This window comes from Pipistrellus hanaki (assembly GCF_964339955.1).
Source record: "Pipistrellus hanaki genome assembly, chromosome: 11".
NCBI lineage: Eukaryota > Metazoa > Chordata > Mammalia > Chiroptera > Vespertilionidae > Pipistrellus > Pipistrellus hanaki.
The window spans coordinates 20,227,755-20,243,589 of NC_140513.1; the positions used below are offsets into that span (position 1 = coordinate 20,227,755).

A 15,835-nucleotide genomic window follows, 5' to 3' on the forward strand; every position below is an offset into this window, starting at 1 on the left:
TCTGACAGAATCCTATATGTATTTGAATGCTTGATCCAAGGCTATAAGGCTGATTTATCTGCCAGGCATGGTAGGCCTACCATACTGTTAGGAGACTATGACAATGTTTTTATTTCTTTTAAAATCTGAATAAAGCAATGAATATTTAAGTTTTAATACATAGAATTGGTATATTTGTCTTCATGCCAATGCAAATATAAAATGTACAATTATTGCATGGAAAAAAGGGCCCTTAAAGGCAACATGTCATGGGACCATCAAAATCATAATGCAGTGCTGTGTGGTTAAGTCTTTCTAGAGATCAGTATGTTTGTTCTGGTGGTATAAGGAGTGATTACAAATATGCATACAGTTTCATTGAGGACAGTTGCCTTGTTGAAAGGACATCCTATAGAATAAAAGACCAGCAACCGAAACAGTGGAATGACCAGAGACCAGAACACCATGGCCCCTCTCTTAGGCTGGCCCTGCAACCCAGGAAGCAGTTAGGGGGACGCCTAGGCAACTGATAGAGTATGAATTTGATTGGGGAAAGTCAAAGAAATAGGGGGGAAGGTCTTAAGGGTATGAAGGGTTGGGGTGTGTGCTGGGGAAGGAAGAGGAAGATCCAATTAGAAAATAGCTCAGCACAGTACTTTTCTCATTGTGAATTGGGCTGGTGCCAGCCATGGACTGAATGGGCAGTTGTTCCATGAGTGCACCTGGGTCTGACATATTCATGACAGTGACAGTACTCCTGAAACTTCACTGATTCCAGATAGAAAACAGCTATCAAAGTCAAAGAACAGAAATATCCTCTCCAACTAGAGGCCCTGGAAGTTGCAACACTACTGAAGGAAACATTACTTATGGAGGAGCTAGAAAAACCTGAAGTATGCAACCAGAGGATTGTGGGATTGTGGAGGATGCCTGGGCACCTACCTAGAACATGAGCCTGTTATTGCACATGTACATGGTCAGCCCTATAGTCCTCAGTCTTGCAGTATTTAGATGTGACTTCTGGCAGGAAATTATTTCTATTGAGATTTGCTGTTCCCTTGTAGCAAGGAAGATCAGAATTAAAGGTTTCATTTGTTACCTTGGTTTAAAGCAGAGGAAAATGGGATAGTGACGAATAAGAAACTTTGGAGATAGTGAAGGGCAGTTTGTCCAGACTGTTGAGAGCTCAGAATTGGAGTTTACTTGGGATAGAAATCCTGCTAATAGCACCTGATGCCTGAAATCTGAGCACTCTAACTTTCAGGTTTTCCAGTTCAAGTTTTTGGAGATTATTAAAACATTTCTGGTTGGGAAGTGCAGAACACCACGGTCCCTATAACTTAGGGATCAACTGTAATAACAGTACTTATATTAAAAATGTATACATTTAATTGAGTGAAATGCATTTCCAATGCATATAGGAAACAAACTAAGAGGAGAATTTTTCTGATCAAATTACACTGCTTTGCACTAAAAAATTACACTAAAAGCATGATCTTTTACACTAAAAGCACGATCTTTTAGTACTTTATTCACTCTTTCTCCCTTAATTTGGTTCCCAAGGGGCATAGTTTGAACACCAATGCAGCAAGTATGGAGTAATATTGATAATCTACATTTTAATAATTTTATTATAAAATCAAATAGTAATGTATTGATTAGTCCACACCATTTATATTTCTAAGTGATTTTATGCACAACAATCCACAGAAGTATGAACTATTATTGTATGCATATGGATTTTTCTTATTAGCCTTTCTTAAATATTTGCTAAACATCACCAGTAAATCATATCATAAGTAGACTGAAAAAAATAAAAAGCAATTATTTTATGAGATGTAAGAAATAAATTTGATGAAGATTAATTCTTAATTTTCATATAAACTATTTGAAGTTCAGAAACAAAAGTTAACTTCCTAATCTTAAAAGGAAACCAAAAACCAGTAGCAAATTACTATCTATACTAATAAAAGGGTAATATGCTAATTAGGCTGGACATCCTTCCAGACAAAGCCACGGTGGTGGGGGCTGAGGTAGAGGTGGTTAGGAGAGATCAGACCAGCAGGGGAGAGCAGTTAGGGTGATCAGGCCAACAAGGGTCCTGGATTGGAGAGGGTGCAGGCTGGCTGAGGGACCCTACCCCACTCCTGCCATGCACTAATTTTGTGCACTGGTTCTCCAGTTTAGTAATAAGACAGTTTATATATTTTAATTAAGATCTGTAATAAGGATGCCCATTCTTACAGCTACTATTTAACATAGTTGGTAATCCTTTTTAAAATTACAAGATAAAAAATGGCAGAAGTAGCAATAAAAGAAAACTGAAAAATTTATAAAACCTAATGAGAAAAAATTAGTAAGAGTCTGAATGTAAGATCAATGGAAAAATCAATAGTTCTCTTTATATTAGTAAATTATTAACAAACATAATGGAAATTAACATAATAAAAATATGAAACACCTGTGTTTTATCTTAAAGCAGGCACAAAATATTTACAGAAATCATTTAAAATTATAATAGATAGCCTAATAGACTGAGTAATTGAAAGGGTAAAGCATATTAATAAATGTTATAAAAATATAAGGCTGCTATTTCCCCTCAAATTAATTTATATATTCAATTAAAAACATTCAAACTTTTACTTTTGTTTTGAGTAATATGAATACTCATTCTAAAATTTATATGGAAGAATAAAAGTACACAACTTAATTAAATTCATGAAAGAAAAATAAGGGCACCATCCATATTTGAAACACACTGTGAGCCACAGAAATAAAAATATTATGATAATGATAAAGGGACATTTAAATAGTCTGGTGGAAAAGAAAAGAGATCTAGGATACAGACACATGCTTGTATGGGAATAACATGTCACAAAACTTACCCCAAAACAATGGGGAAATAACAGCTTAGTAGAACATGTTAGGAAAATGCTCTTATATGAAAAAATATAAAATTAGATTTTTAGATCACCATACATAAAGGTGGAAACCAGATGGATTAACAATTTACATGTAGAGAAAAATAAGTATAAAATTAATAAAAGACTATAAAATCTCATATGAACTTATAGTGGAGAAGAAAAAGTTATAAAATATAAAGCTTTAAGCCAGTAGAAAGTTAGTCAAAAGATAGAAATCAGCTATTCACAAAAAAGTTTTTCTAGGTGGCTGACAAGTATATGGAGAAATTCTCACACTTAGAAAATCTGAAAAAATGCTCATTAAGTGTTCATGAGATACTCATTTTTACTAGAAAAAGTAGTAGATGATACCAAATGTTGTCAAGCATGTGGGGAGGTAGAATCTGGTGGGAGTGTACACTGGTATGCTGGAAAACTCTCTGGCTGTATCAAAGTTCAGTAGGTCCCAGTGATTCCAGTCATGAGAATATGTCCTAAATAAGTTTTTCCCAGGACTATAAGGAGAATAGCATAAGGATACTCATCATTGCATTATTTTTGGCAGAAAAGTGGTTGGAGGTGAGCTGAATGTCCATCATCAGAGGAATGCTTCTACTTCGTGTAAGCATGCAGTATGCAACAGTTTACAGAGTGAGAAGCAAATGAACCAGACGTTATGTAGCAACATAAATATATCCCTGGAAAAGCATTTAAAAAAGGAATCAATATTGTGATTTATAGCACAATAACATTTATATGTAAATTTAAAATGAATATTTTATAGGGGAACACACATTTTTTTTTAGGAACAAATCAAATACATAATTATAGATTGATATCTTACCCATAATTTAAAAACACACCAATATTTATAAGAAAAGAAGATGGAATATTATGTCATTTATATACCTCTGAAGAATGGTTTCCTTTCCTTGATTTGAGACCAGTTTTCTTTCTTAATTGCTGTTTCTCTTTACAACTTTAAGAAATTCTATTTTTTGCAATAATCTGCAGGACAAACAGAGGAGATATTAGTGAAATTTATACAGTAAGCCAGGTGCTGTCATTATTTTCTTTCAGTTTGTACTTACCAGTTTATTCCTCAGGTAAATGGATAGATGAGTTTATTTAAAATGTTCTGACTCTCAAGCCCAGAGTTTCTAGTTCAGTTTCAGGGGGTGGGATGGAGGCGGGAGAACACTGATAACCAGTAGACTCTTGAGGACTTTGTGGTTGTTTAAGTGTTTCTCTAGGTTTTGAGCCCCAGAAACATCCTCCAAAAGATCAACCATTCTTACAGCAGGACATTTTATATCCTTTTTTGGGTGAGCCAAGGAGTGGTCCAGGATTTGCAGCAAACTAAAGTTAGGACTGTAAACATGGAAAATTAAAAACTTTCCAAAACTCTAGGGAGAATGCAGTTAGATCCAATTATATCTAATTGGTATATCCTTGTGGCAATGCAACCTAAATAAGACATTTACATCACTGTCTGTATCACCATAGTATTTGAAGATTTAAAAACTCAAACAGAAAAACTCTGAAAATGTCCTATGATTAGTCATATATATTGCCCTTGTTGGCATAGAATTTTCAAATATTTGCAATTTTTCTCAGAATATAACCATCAGTTAGTATAATGTTACTATTATACAGTTGTAGAGCCCCAGACTCCGAAAGTTGAAGTATTTTGCTGAATGTTGTCCAGCCAGTATAAGAAGGGGTAAAAAAATGTCTCAAATCCAGCTTTTATGACCTCATCTGCTTCCTTGCTCACAATGAGAATTTGAAATGAGCTTTTCCAGTATTGTATCCCCCACTTTGCAATGAGTTCAGGGAAAGTTAGGTTAGAAGATTTTATTAGACTAACAATGAAATTTCAATAAAAAGTTAAAACTAAGCTGTATTTTCCCTTTAGACCCAAGTTAAGAGTTAAAGCATGTGGAACAGAATGTAAATTTGTATAAAAAACAATTTATCTTTAATAACAAGGGTCTGCATTCAAACTCAACTTTTGTCCCAGAAATGAATCCTTTCTCATTATTTTTTTTTTGTTAAAACTTTTTCATATAAGCCTACTTTTTTCAAATTAGTAATTTCTCTCTAATCTCCTACATATTTCTTCTTTAGTTCACTCTAAATGCTACAAGTTATTCTGTTCAGGTATCTGTAATCTAATTCTAATTAATAATAGACAATACCAACTGAGTGGGAGAAGGGGCCATTTTATGCACTTTACATGAGATATATACTATTGATTTATATAATTCTTATTATAGTTCATGAGATAGATACTATTATTATCTTTATTTTAAAGAATGAGTAACTGAGTAACAAAAAGATATTATTCATTGCCTATAATATGTGTATGCAACAAGTTTTCCTGCAGGGGCTGAAAACTACTTAAAGGCAGACAACTTTCATTTTTTACTTTATCCCAGCAACAGATCAACATGTGCCTTGAACCCTGGCCAGTGTAGCTTATGACTGAGCATTGACCCACGCACCAAGAGATCACCGGGTTGATTCGTCATCAGGGCACATGCCTGGGTTGTGGGCTCGATCCCCTGTGGGGGTGTGTGCAGGAGGCAGCCAATTAATAGTTTTTCATCAGTGTTTCTTTATTCCTCTCCATTCCTCTCTCTATATAAATTCAATTTTTAAAATATATTTTTTTAAAACGATGTGTGTTGAGCATGGTGGACACACAGAATACATACTTGTAGGTGGATGGACAATTTTACCATATCTATTGGTTTCTCAAATGTGCTCTATATTTTGTCTACTATGAAATTATATGTTGCTTTAATGTCTATAGTTTTGGCCAACAGTGGTACTTTTCACTGAAGGACCATTGCAAAAAAAGGATTCTGAAAGGAGTTAGAGCTCAATTCCTCTTTCTCTAAATTCTCTGTTCTTCAAACAAGAAAAACTTGGAATCTATGTTTTTTGTGTTATTCTGAAATTTTTAGAGAGGAAGGGAGTTGAAGAGAGAGGTAGAAACATCAGTGATGAGAGGGAATCATTGATTGGCTGCCTTCTACACATTGGACCGAACCCGCAACCCAGGCATGTGCCCTTGAATGGAATCGAACCTGGGACCTTTCCATCTGCAGCCCAATGCTCTATCCACTGAGCCAAACTGGTGAGGGCATTATTCTGAATTTTTATTGACATATTACATTGTGTTGATATGATATAAATATATATTACAAAATGAATACCATTACATAATTATTGTTGGTGGGATGAAGATTGGTATAGCCACTATGAAAACTGTATGGAGTTACCTCAAAATATTAAAAATGAACTGCCTTAAGACTCAGCAATTCCACACCTCTTGGAATATGTACCAAGAAACCCAATACACTAATTAGAAAGAATACATGCCACCCCCGTGTTCATTGCAGCGTTATTTGCAATATCCAAGATTTGGAAGCAGCCCAAGTGTCCAGCAGTACATAAATGGATAAAAAAAAACCAAACCTGTTATACATTTACACAATGGAATACTACTCAGCTGTAACAGAGAAGGAAGTCTTACCTTTTGTGACAGCATGGATGGACCTGTAGAGTATTAGGCTAAGTGAAATAAACCAGTCAGAGAAAAATAAGTACCACATGCATTTATTTACATGTGGACTCTAATGAACAAAATAAATTAACAAGCAAATAGAAACAGACTCATAGAGAACTGACTGACAGCTGTCAGAGAGGAGGGGGGTTTGTGGGCTGGATGAAAAAGTGAAGGGATTAAGCAAAGAATAATAACTCATAGACAATTGTTAAATGACAATGCCTTTAACTCACATCAAATATCTCTTTATAATATCTAGATAATTTTAAATATGTTTTTATTGATTTTTAGAGAGTGAGGAAGTGGAGGGGGGATAGAGAGATAGAAACATCAAAGAGAGAGAAACATCATAGATCAGCTGCCTCCAACACCCCCTCACTGGGGATCAAGCCCAAAATCCTGGCATGTGCCCTGACTGGGAATCATGACCTCTTGGTTCCTGGGTTGATGAGACACACCAGCCAAGCTAGATCATTTTAAATTCTAGCGTTTTGTTTTGGTAATTATCATTTGAAATATTTCTTTTGTAAAAGATGTTTTATTGATTTTTTAAAAATATTTTTTTTATTGATTTCAGAGAGGAATGGAGAGGGAGAGAGAGAGAGAGAAACATCAATGATGAGAATCATTCATCGGCTGCCTCCTGCACACCCCCTACTGGGGATCGAGCCTGCAACCCCAGCATGTGCCCTTGCCTAGAATCAAACCCGGGACCCTTCAGTCCACAGGCGTACACTCTATTCACTGAGCCAATCCAGCTTGGGCTATTTTATTGATTTTTTTTTTTCAGAGAGGAAGGGACAGAGATAGCCAGAAACATTGATGAGAGAGAAACATCAGTCAGCTGCGTCCTGCACATCCCCTTGTACATGCCCTTAACTGGAATAGACCCGGGGACCCTTGAGTGTGCAGTCCGATGCTCTATCCACTGAGCCAAACCGGCCAGGGTAGTAATTATGATTTGAATATGTAATTTCTTACTTTGAAACCACCTTACCTTGGTAGACATATTTTGAGTTAAAACACTCTCACATTTTATAAAGTTAATTTGGTGAACATTTGCCCCTTTTTCCAAAGTTATGTTGGGTAGGAGAATGTCATTTCATTTTTGTGCTTTAGTCTAGCTACAGTTTATTCCCAACAACAATCTTATTTGTGTCTATGGGACACTGTCCCTAACACACCCAAAAGTTTTCTCATTCCACAGAGCTATCCTTCCAACTTTAAATTGCTTTGGGAATTGGGGACCAATTACAACTGTTATATTACAAATACTTATTCTTTCACATCTGTGGAATCTGGCATTATTTGTTGAACCTGACCTTAATTCAGAATGCTGACATTAATACTAAGAAGAAAATACCTGGTTCTTTTAGGAGGTAGGAATAACTTATCCGTAGAAAGGTAAGTCTTCAATACCATGAAAATGTATTTCAATCTACAGTAAGGCTGTTATTTAATATTCATTTCATTGTCAACAATATACAGATCTGAATCACTTTATTATTTCATTGTTATTTATAAAATGTCTGTTAATATAATTCTCAAAGCAATTTTCCTGTGCTATCTCATTATTTCTGTATTCTATCCGAACAAGAAAAGTAAAGCAGGTATTTTTATCACCATTTTTAAAATGAAAAGACTGCAGCTCTAATTAGGAGCTCAAAACTTCAAACCAGAATTTCATGTTAGCCTGAGACACTATTCCAGTCATGTCATTTATATATATTAATAAGGACAGTAATTCCTTCTTATCCAGGGTCTCACTTTTCACTGTTTCAATTACATAATGTAATTATACTTATAATATATTTTCATATGTACTTTTCCTGTACCCAACTGAATTGTCAGCTTTGTAATGGCAGGCACTTTACTTTATTCTTTTATTTATTCTTTCGTGCTTACAATATGACTGGGTTAAAGATCTGGCAAAGTTTTGCCTATTTTAAAAAAATTTGTCTTTCAGTAATATTTTCTATTTAGAATGTTTGCAAACATGATGTCAATATGGAGCTTTCGGTAAAACAAAAAAGTAGGTTCTTGTCATTTTTCAGGATGGCATTCCCATCCATCATAAAGTGAATGAAAATCCATTTGGATCAGAAAAATGTACATAATCTATCTATTTGGTGTAGCTAAAGTCCTGCTACCTGTGTGTTCAGACCTTTTGCAAAAGTAACACCTGGGCATTCAGAATAAATGCAGAATCTCAGGAGCTGCCCTGAACACTAAAGCAGAGTCTAAAGTTTTCAAGATAACCAGTTGCTTCATATATAATGGAAGTTAGTGAAGATGTGAACTAGCCTTAATAGGAGCTTCAAGCTCCACTTATTTGCTACCTTGTTAACTTCGGAGAAGTTCCATCTTTTATGTTTGAAAAAACGGAAATAATAGAACAGATTATATTTTATAAATCATAAAGTGGTACATATATTTATATAAAATATTTAAACCTAATTTTCTTAGTTTTAACTAAATGGGTAAATTATCAAGATATATTCTGATTTACCTATTATTTTACAGAATAAAATAAATGAAGAGACTGTGTAATGTTCTCCGAAGATTATCTATAACATTCATGTGGAGCTGATATATGCAATGTTTCATAGAAGATACCCAGAGAGGCTGGAATATGAGATCAACTATGTTTAAACATGTTAAATTTCAGTTAATGCCATTCAAGTTATTATTAATTGTCTATAAAATATATCATTACATTTACTAATCTAAGGTATGCAGGCCAAGAAAGAAATTTGCACCAAAAAAATCAAAGTTGCTGTGAAATTTTGAACTTCATTCTTAATTCCAAATCTAATTTCAGTGTTTCGCCATTTCCACTGCTTGCTTTCTGGGGCAGATGAAGAAGTCAGGTTTTTAATAATTAGTAATTAGTCAAGAGTTTAGAAATCTCAACTGAGGGTCATGTCCTCAACAACAGGAAATATTACTTCTGTGTCTGATCAGAGGTAGATCTTCACATATTGGCATTGGGTGCTGAAACTTCCATCTTTCCCAATTTCATTGCATTTTAGTTACATACATTGTTGAAGATAACCAGATGTTAGAGCTTCAAGCAAACACCCTTTTAATCCATTCTAAAAAAATGAATTGTTCAGGTAATTTTTACAAGTGTTTCTTGGCAGTGAATGAATTTTAAATTGCATCTTCCTTCTGAAAGCAGATGGCATGGATGAAATTAACCAGACCTTTGTGTCAGAATTTCTACTTCTTGGTCTTTCTGGATACCCAAAGACTGAGATCATTTACTTTGCTCTAATTCTGGTTATGTATCTAGTGATTCTGATTGGCAATGGTGTTCTGATCATAGCGAGCATCTTTGATTCCCGTCTTCACACCCCCATGTACTTCTTTCTGGGCAACCTCTCTTTCCTGGATATCTGCTACACATCCTCCTCTGTTCCCTCAACATTGGTGAGTTTAATCTCAAAGAAAAGGAACATTTCCTTCTCTGGATGCACAGTGCAGATGTTCTTTGGGTTTGCAATGGGGTCAACAGAATGTTTTCTCCTTGGCATGATGGCCTTTGACCGCTATGTGGCCATCTGTAACCCTCTGAGATACCCCATCATCATGAGCAAGTCGGTGTATGTTCTGATGGCTTCTGTGTCATGGCTCTCCGGCGGAATCAACTCAATGGTGCAAACATCTCTTGCCATGCAATTGCCTTTCTGTAGGAATATTATCAATAACTTCACATGTGAAATATTAGCTGTCCTTAAGCTAGCTTGTGCTGATATATCCCTCAACGTCATCACCATGATGATATCCAATATGGTGTTCCTGGTTCTTCCACTGCTGGTCATTTTTTTCTCCTACACATTCATCCTCTACACCATCTTGAGAATGAACTCAGCCACAGGGAGGCACAAAGCCTTTTCCACCTGCTCAGCACATCTGACTGTGGTGATCATATTTTATGGAACCGTCTTCTTTGTGTATGCCAAACCCAAGTCTCAAAAACAGCCTAGGGAAGACAAGTTGCAAATTTCAGACAAGCTTATTTCCATTTTTTATGGGGTAGTGACCCCCATGCTAAATCCTATAATCTATAGCTTGAGAAATAAGGATGTAAAAGCTGCTGTGAAATATCTGCTGAACAAAAAAACTATTCAATAAATATTTTCTATTCAGAAAATATAAGTCTGTGTGTAATAGTTCATAGGTAAACCAGCAAGAACCTCCTTTGCGGAAAGCATGGTGTTTTTATTCTTTGCCTTCCCTAACCCTGTACAGCAATAATTACTGAGAAATAGAGTTTTCTATAAACTCAGCTTCCAATATGCTCTGATCCAGATCACACAAGAACAATGAGTTCTATTTGTGACTCCTGGTGATATCTAAAATGAGTGTTTCTGTTATACTGTGTGGAAATATTGCTTCTCCTCCTCCCTCCTCCCTGGGGGCCCTGCATTTGTATCTGATCCTTGTTTAATTCTCTATAACTTTGATTTATGACAACAAGGCTTTAAGCATATAAAATATTATTTAAATAGTTTTAACCAACTCTTTAGCACCTTAGTTTTACCACCCCCTCCCCCATAGCTTTTCACTTTTGAGTATAATGTTAGTTGTGAACTTGTCATATGTGGTCTTTGTTATGTTGAAGTACCTTCTTTCTATACCTGATTGAATATTTTTATCATGAAAGTGTATTGAATTTTATCAAGTGCTTTTTCTGCATCTATTGAATAAATAATATAGTTTTAAATCTTCATCCTGTTTATATGGAGTTTCATATTTATTGATTTTCAAATGTTGAATCTTCCTTGCAACTCAGGGATAAATCCTGCGTGATCCTTTTAATGTGTCGTTGAACTTGTTTTTCTTATATTTTGTTGAGAATTATTTTGTCTATGCTCATCAGGAATATTGGTCTATATTATTCTTTTCTTGTAATGTCCTTACCTGGTATTGGTATGAGGGCAATGCTGTCCTCTTAAAATACATTTGGAAGCATTCCATCTTCTTCAGTTCTTTGGAAGATTTTGAGAGGGACTGTAATTAATTTCTTTTAGATATTTGGCAGAATTAATCATTGAAGCCATCTGGTCCTGGACTCTTCTTTGTTGGAAGGTTTTATTTTTTGTTTTTATTATTGATTTACTTTCTTTACTCATTACTACTCTCTTCAGATGAGCAGTTTTACATTTTATTCCCTTCTTTCATGTAATTGATATCAGGTTTCTGTATTGCTTTTCTATTAACAAATTTCCATGGTATTAGTTATGTTATAGAAGACCAGAGAAAAAGCAAGCAACACCAAGAGAAATGGAGTTAACACTGTTTATTACGCATGCAGGCTCAGAGAAATATTTCAAATTCTGAGCAAAATATGGAGGAAGTTTTCCCTTTTTATATCTTTCCAGCCCTTTTGTCAGACAGCTAAGTTTATCTTCCCTATTATTCACTCAAGCTAAAAGTAACATTAATTTACAGAGTAAGGGACTGTCTAAAAAATAACAGTTAACTACATAGAACAAGGGATCATTTAAAAATAGAGAATTTTATTTTTATTTTTAAAAAATATATATTTTATTGATTTTTTACAGAGAGAGAGAGGGATAGACAGTTAGAAACATTGATGAGAGAGAACCATCGATCAGCTGCCTCCTGCACACCCACCACTGAGGATGTGCCCGCAACCAAGGTACATGCCCCTGACCGGAATCGAACCTGGGACCCTTCAGTCCGCAGGCCAAAGCTCTATCCACTGAGCCAAACCAGTTTCAGCTAAAAATAGAGAATTTCAAATGGTAATTTTACAAAATAGAAATTATTATGCCTCAGTTAATTCATACGACTTTTACCTTTATTTACTAGTAATAAAAGTGATTTACATGCCACCATTGCAGTATATGTTTATATTTATCAGCAGTAAAATGCATATTTTATATACTTTTAATTCCCCAAGTGGATGAGGTTGCCTCCAGGACCTTGATCAATATTGCTAGTTTTGGGATAAGGGTTTGCTTTAGGATCCACAGACAGCAGGTTTTTTTTTTTTTTTTTTTTTTTTTTGTTTTGTTTTGTTTTGTTTTGTGTTTTTTTTTTGTCAAGTGCACTGATGCATGTAGCTCTCAGGTCGCTGGTAGGTTCCCAACAGGGCCCTGGGCTGGTCCACTTTTAGACTGTGGCTGTGAGGAGTTGGAGCCAGTTTAAGGTACCCTTTCAAGATCTGCAGTGGAACTGAGGTTAGGGGCTTACCTCCAGAGACACAGACTAAAAAGTGCGTGCAAAGAGTACTTCTTTCTGGTTGCAAAGGTGAAGGAGCCAGATTCTAGCTCTTCTAGAGGAACTGAGGTCAGCAGGTCTACTTCCAGGGAGTTAGCATGTCTCAAGCATGTCTCTAGGCGGGCCCCTGGTGGGCAGGGAGGATTCCAGCCAGAAGCTGCAAGGGGCTGGTACAGATTTATAGGCCATTTCAGGATCTGCAGCCAGACAGAGGTTGGAGGGCTTGCCATGGGGCACAGAAGGGTGTGTCTCCTGCCTGGTCCCTGGGCAAATGCTCCTGTTGGCTAAAAGCAGCTGGTGCCAGATCATGGCTACTTCAGGGCCACAGTCAGGAGTGAAATTGGTGAGCCTGTTACCTGTGGCATGGGGAGGCATGACTCCTGATGGGTCCTTTGGCAGATGGTACTGGTGGCAGGATCAAGGTCAAACAGTGTTGTAGCCAAGTCCACAGAGGAACAGGGCTGGTTCTGGGTTAGTATGTGGAACCATAGTCCATAGTTGGAGAGTCTCTTGCTTGGGCATGGGCCTACCTTCTGAAAATGGCCTTCCAGGTTTCATCTATTTTACAGTGAAATATAGCATATTTTGGAAAATTTCAGCCAGAATCTGTGTTAATATCTATAATATAGCTTAATAGTTGTTTAAAACACTTTAATTTGATAATATACCATCTATCTATCTGAATTCATGCCCCACACTAACCATTCTGGATTATTTTTAGTTTACTTGTTGGCCTTAAACATTTGAATTCACTTTTGCCCTATAAATTTATTAATATTATTGATTATCTGTATTTTATCTCATTCCAAAAAAGGTTGATGATAGCATTCTGCATGACATTAACCTTTCTAAAAGAATGACGATAAACTAAGCAAAAAAAGTTAAATGGCAATGTATTTAATTCACAACAAATATGTTTAATTTATGATATCCAGACCATTTTCCAGTTACGGCATTTCACCTTGGAACTTATCATTTGAATTAAGATCTTACTTTGAATGAACTTTGCTTTGGTAGGCATAGTTTGGATTAAAAAGCTTTGACATTTTACAAAGTTGATTTGGTGAACATTTGTTCTTGTTTCCACAAGGTGCATGGGTCGGAGAATGTCATTTTATTTTTGTGCTTTAGTTCGGTCACAGTGTATTCCTAACAGCCATCTTAATTGCGTCTGTGGGACACTGTCCCTGACATACCTGAAGTTTCTTCATTCCACAGAGCTATCCTTCCAACTTTAAATTGCTTTGGGAATTGGGGAGCAATTACAACTGTTGCATTACAAATATTTATTCTTCCACATCTGTGGAATCTGGCATTGTTTGTTGAACCTGACCTTAATTCAGAATGCTGACATTAATACTAAGAAGAAAGTAACTGGTTTTTTTAGGAGGTGGGAATAATTATCAGTAGAAAAGTAAGTTTTCAATACCATGCAACTGCAATCTTCATTCCATAATTTAAGCTATTAGTAAATATGGATTTATAATGTAAATAATGTGAGGAAATATGGCTACTAATTTATATTGTTACCAAAGAGCTATGATTTATTATCACTGTTATTTCTATATAATGCCCATTAATTCATAAAGCAGGTTTCATAGGCTACTGAATTTTTCTCAAAACGAACCTGGGAGAAAAGTAAGTTGGGTATTTTTATCACTACTTCACAAATGAGAACACTGAGACTATGTATTAGAAGAAAAGAACCTTAAACCTAGACCTTTCTTTTCTAGGCCCCAAGTACTTTTTTATTAAGCTCACCTCATGCTACATCTATTCATGTGAGTACAAATGAGTGACCTTCTGTTTTGGCATTGTCTATTTACAACAGCATTATTTTAGTGCTGACTAAAAGTAGAGTTTTTAAAACATCAGATCTTGCGGCAAACGAATAACTTGGGTATATTAAAATTTTCTATGTACACCTTCACCAATTTAGCCCAAACCCAATATGTGCAGCCACTTTGTTAGGCTCTAGGTGCAGAGAGATGAGCAAGACACATTCCTTTCCTCCTGCCTCTCTTTCTCATATAATACACAGAGTAACCAACTTAAATTTCTGGGAGAAGAACAAAAGCAACAAGACAGAACTGGCTCAAAGTGGGTTTGAACTGGTGAAGGGATTTCTGCCTAGGAGGGCAAGGCTTGGAGCTGGTGGCAAGAAAAGTGGTTTAAGTGGACAAAGATATGTTGTCAGTAAATTTTTCTGGAAATTGAAGCCAACAGGCTCTCCAGGCCTGAACCCCAAAGGGACTGGATCTGGATCACCACCATGTTTCTTGGTAAGCCATATTTGGTATCTTCTTTCGTGTTCATGCTGGGGCCATTTGGAGTACTCTTGTTCCTATCTAAGGCATTCCTTGGCCAATTTCTGACCCCACTTGAGGGAACATTGCTTTACCCTAGGAAGCCGTGTAGAGTGAGTGTAGAATCATTTCATAGGTAATGGAGTGTTCAGGGACATATCATTTAGTCCCACAGCCCTGAATCTTCCATCATGGTAAGAAGTACTCACAAACTGGGTCACTTTTGCCACATTCTGTCTTTAACATTTGGGGGAAAAAATAGGGATAATGAGAATAATAATTTGGGTTTTATAAAATCAAATGTATTATACACACAAATATATTTAAACATTATTATAGTTTTCTCAGATACATAAATTACAAATAACTTGGAAGTCACAGAATAAAACAAATGAAGAATGACTATTATTGTTCTTCCAAGGTTCTCCATCATATCCATGCATAGTTGGCCTTCACTTTGGTCTTGCAATAGGAACTAACAAAATAATAAGAACGGGCTATAACTATGAGATCAACAACTAACTTTACCTTTCAGCGATGTTAAATTACAGAGCACAAGGTTTATATTTACTATAATCAAATGTTTGCCCTATAAAAAATACAATTTTAACTGACTCAAAGAAGATACAGAATGTCAGGTAGATAAATACTCATAAAACCCAAACTTGCTTTACATTTTTGAAAATTTGTATTAAACACAGACTCAAAATTCCAGTATTTTGCCTCCCCAACCATTCCCTCACTGAACCTAACTAAAGGAAGAAATCAGGTTTGTTGTCTGAAATATTCTAAGGCTTCTTCGAAAACTCAACTTAGGG

The 15,835-nt window shown here is 35.7% G+C and overlaps 1 protein-coding gene across 1 annotated transcript; it reads left to right on the forward strand.

Annotated features, from left to right (window-relative positions):
• Positions 1-9,645: 9,645 nt before the first annotated feature.
• Positions 9,646-10,596, forward strand: LOC311629983 (olfactory receptor 13C3; the record flags this gene model as incomplete). Its single annotated transcript, XM_084898619.1, has 1 exon — positions 9,646-10,596. One exon carries the CDS (start codon positions 9,646-9,648, stop codon positions 10,594-10,596), a length of 951 nt encoding a protein of 316 aa, XP_084754745.1.
• Between the last annotated feature and the right edge of the window lie 5,239 nt (positions 10,597-15,835).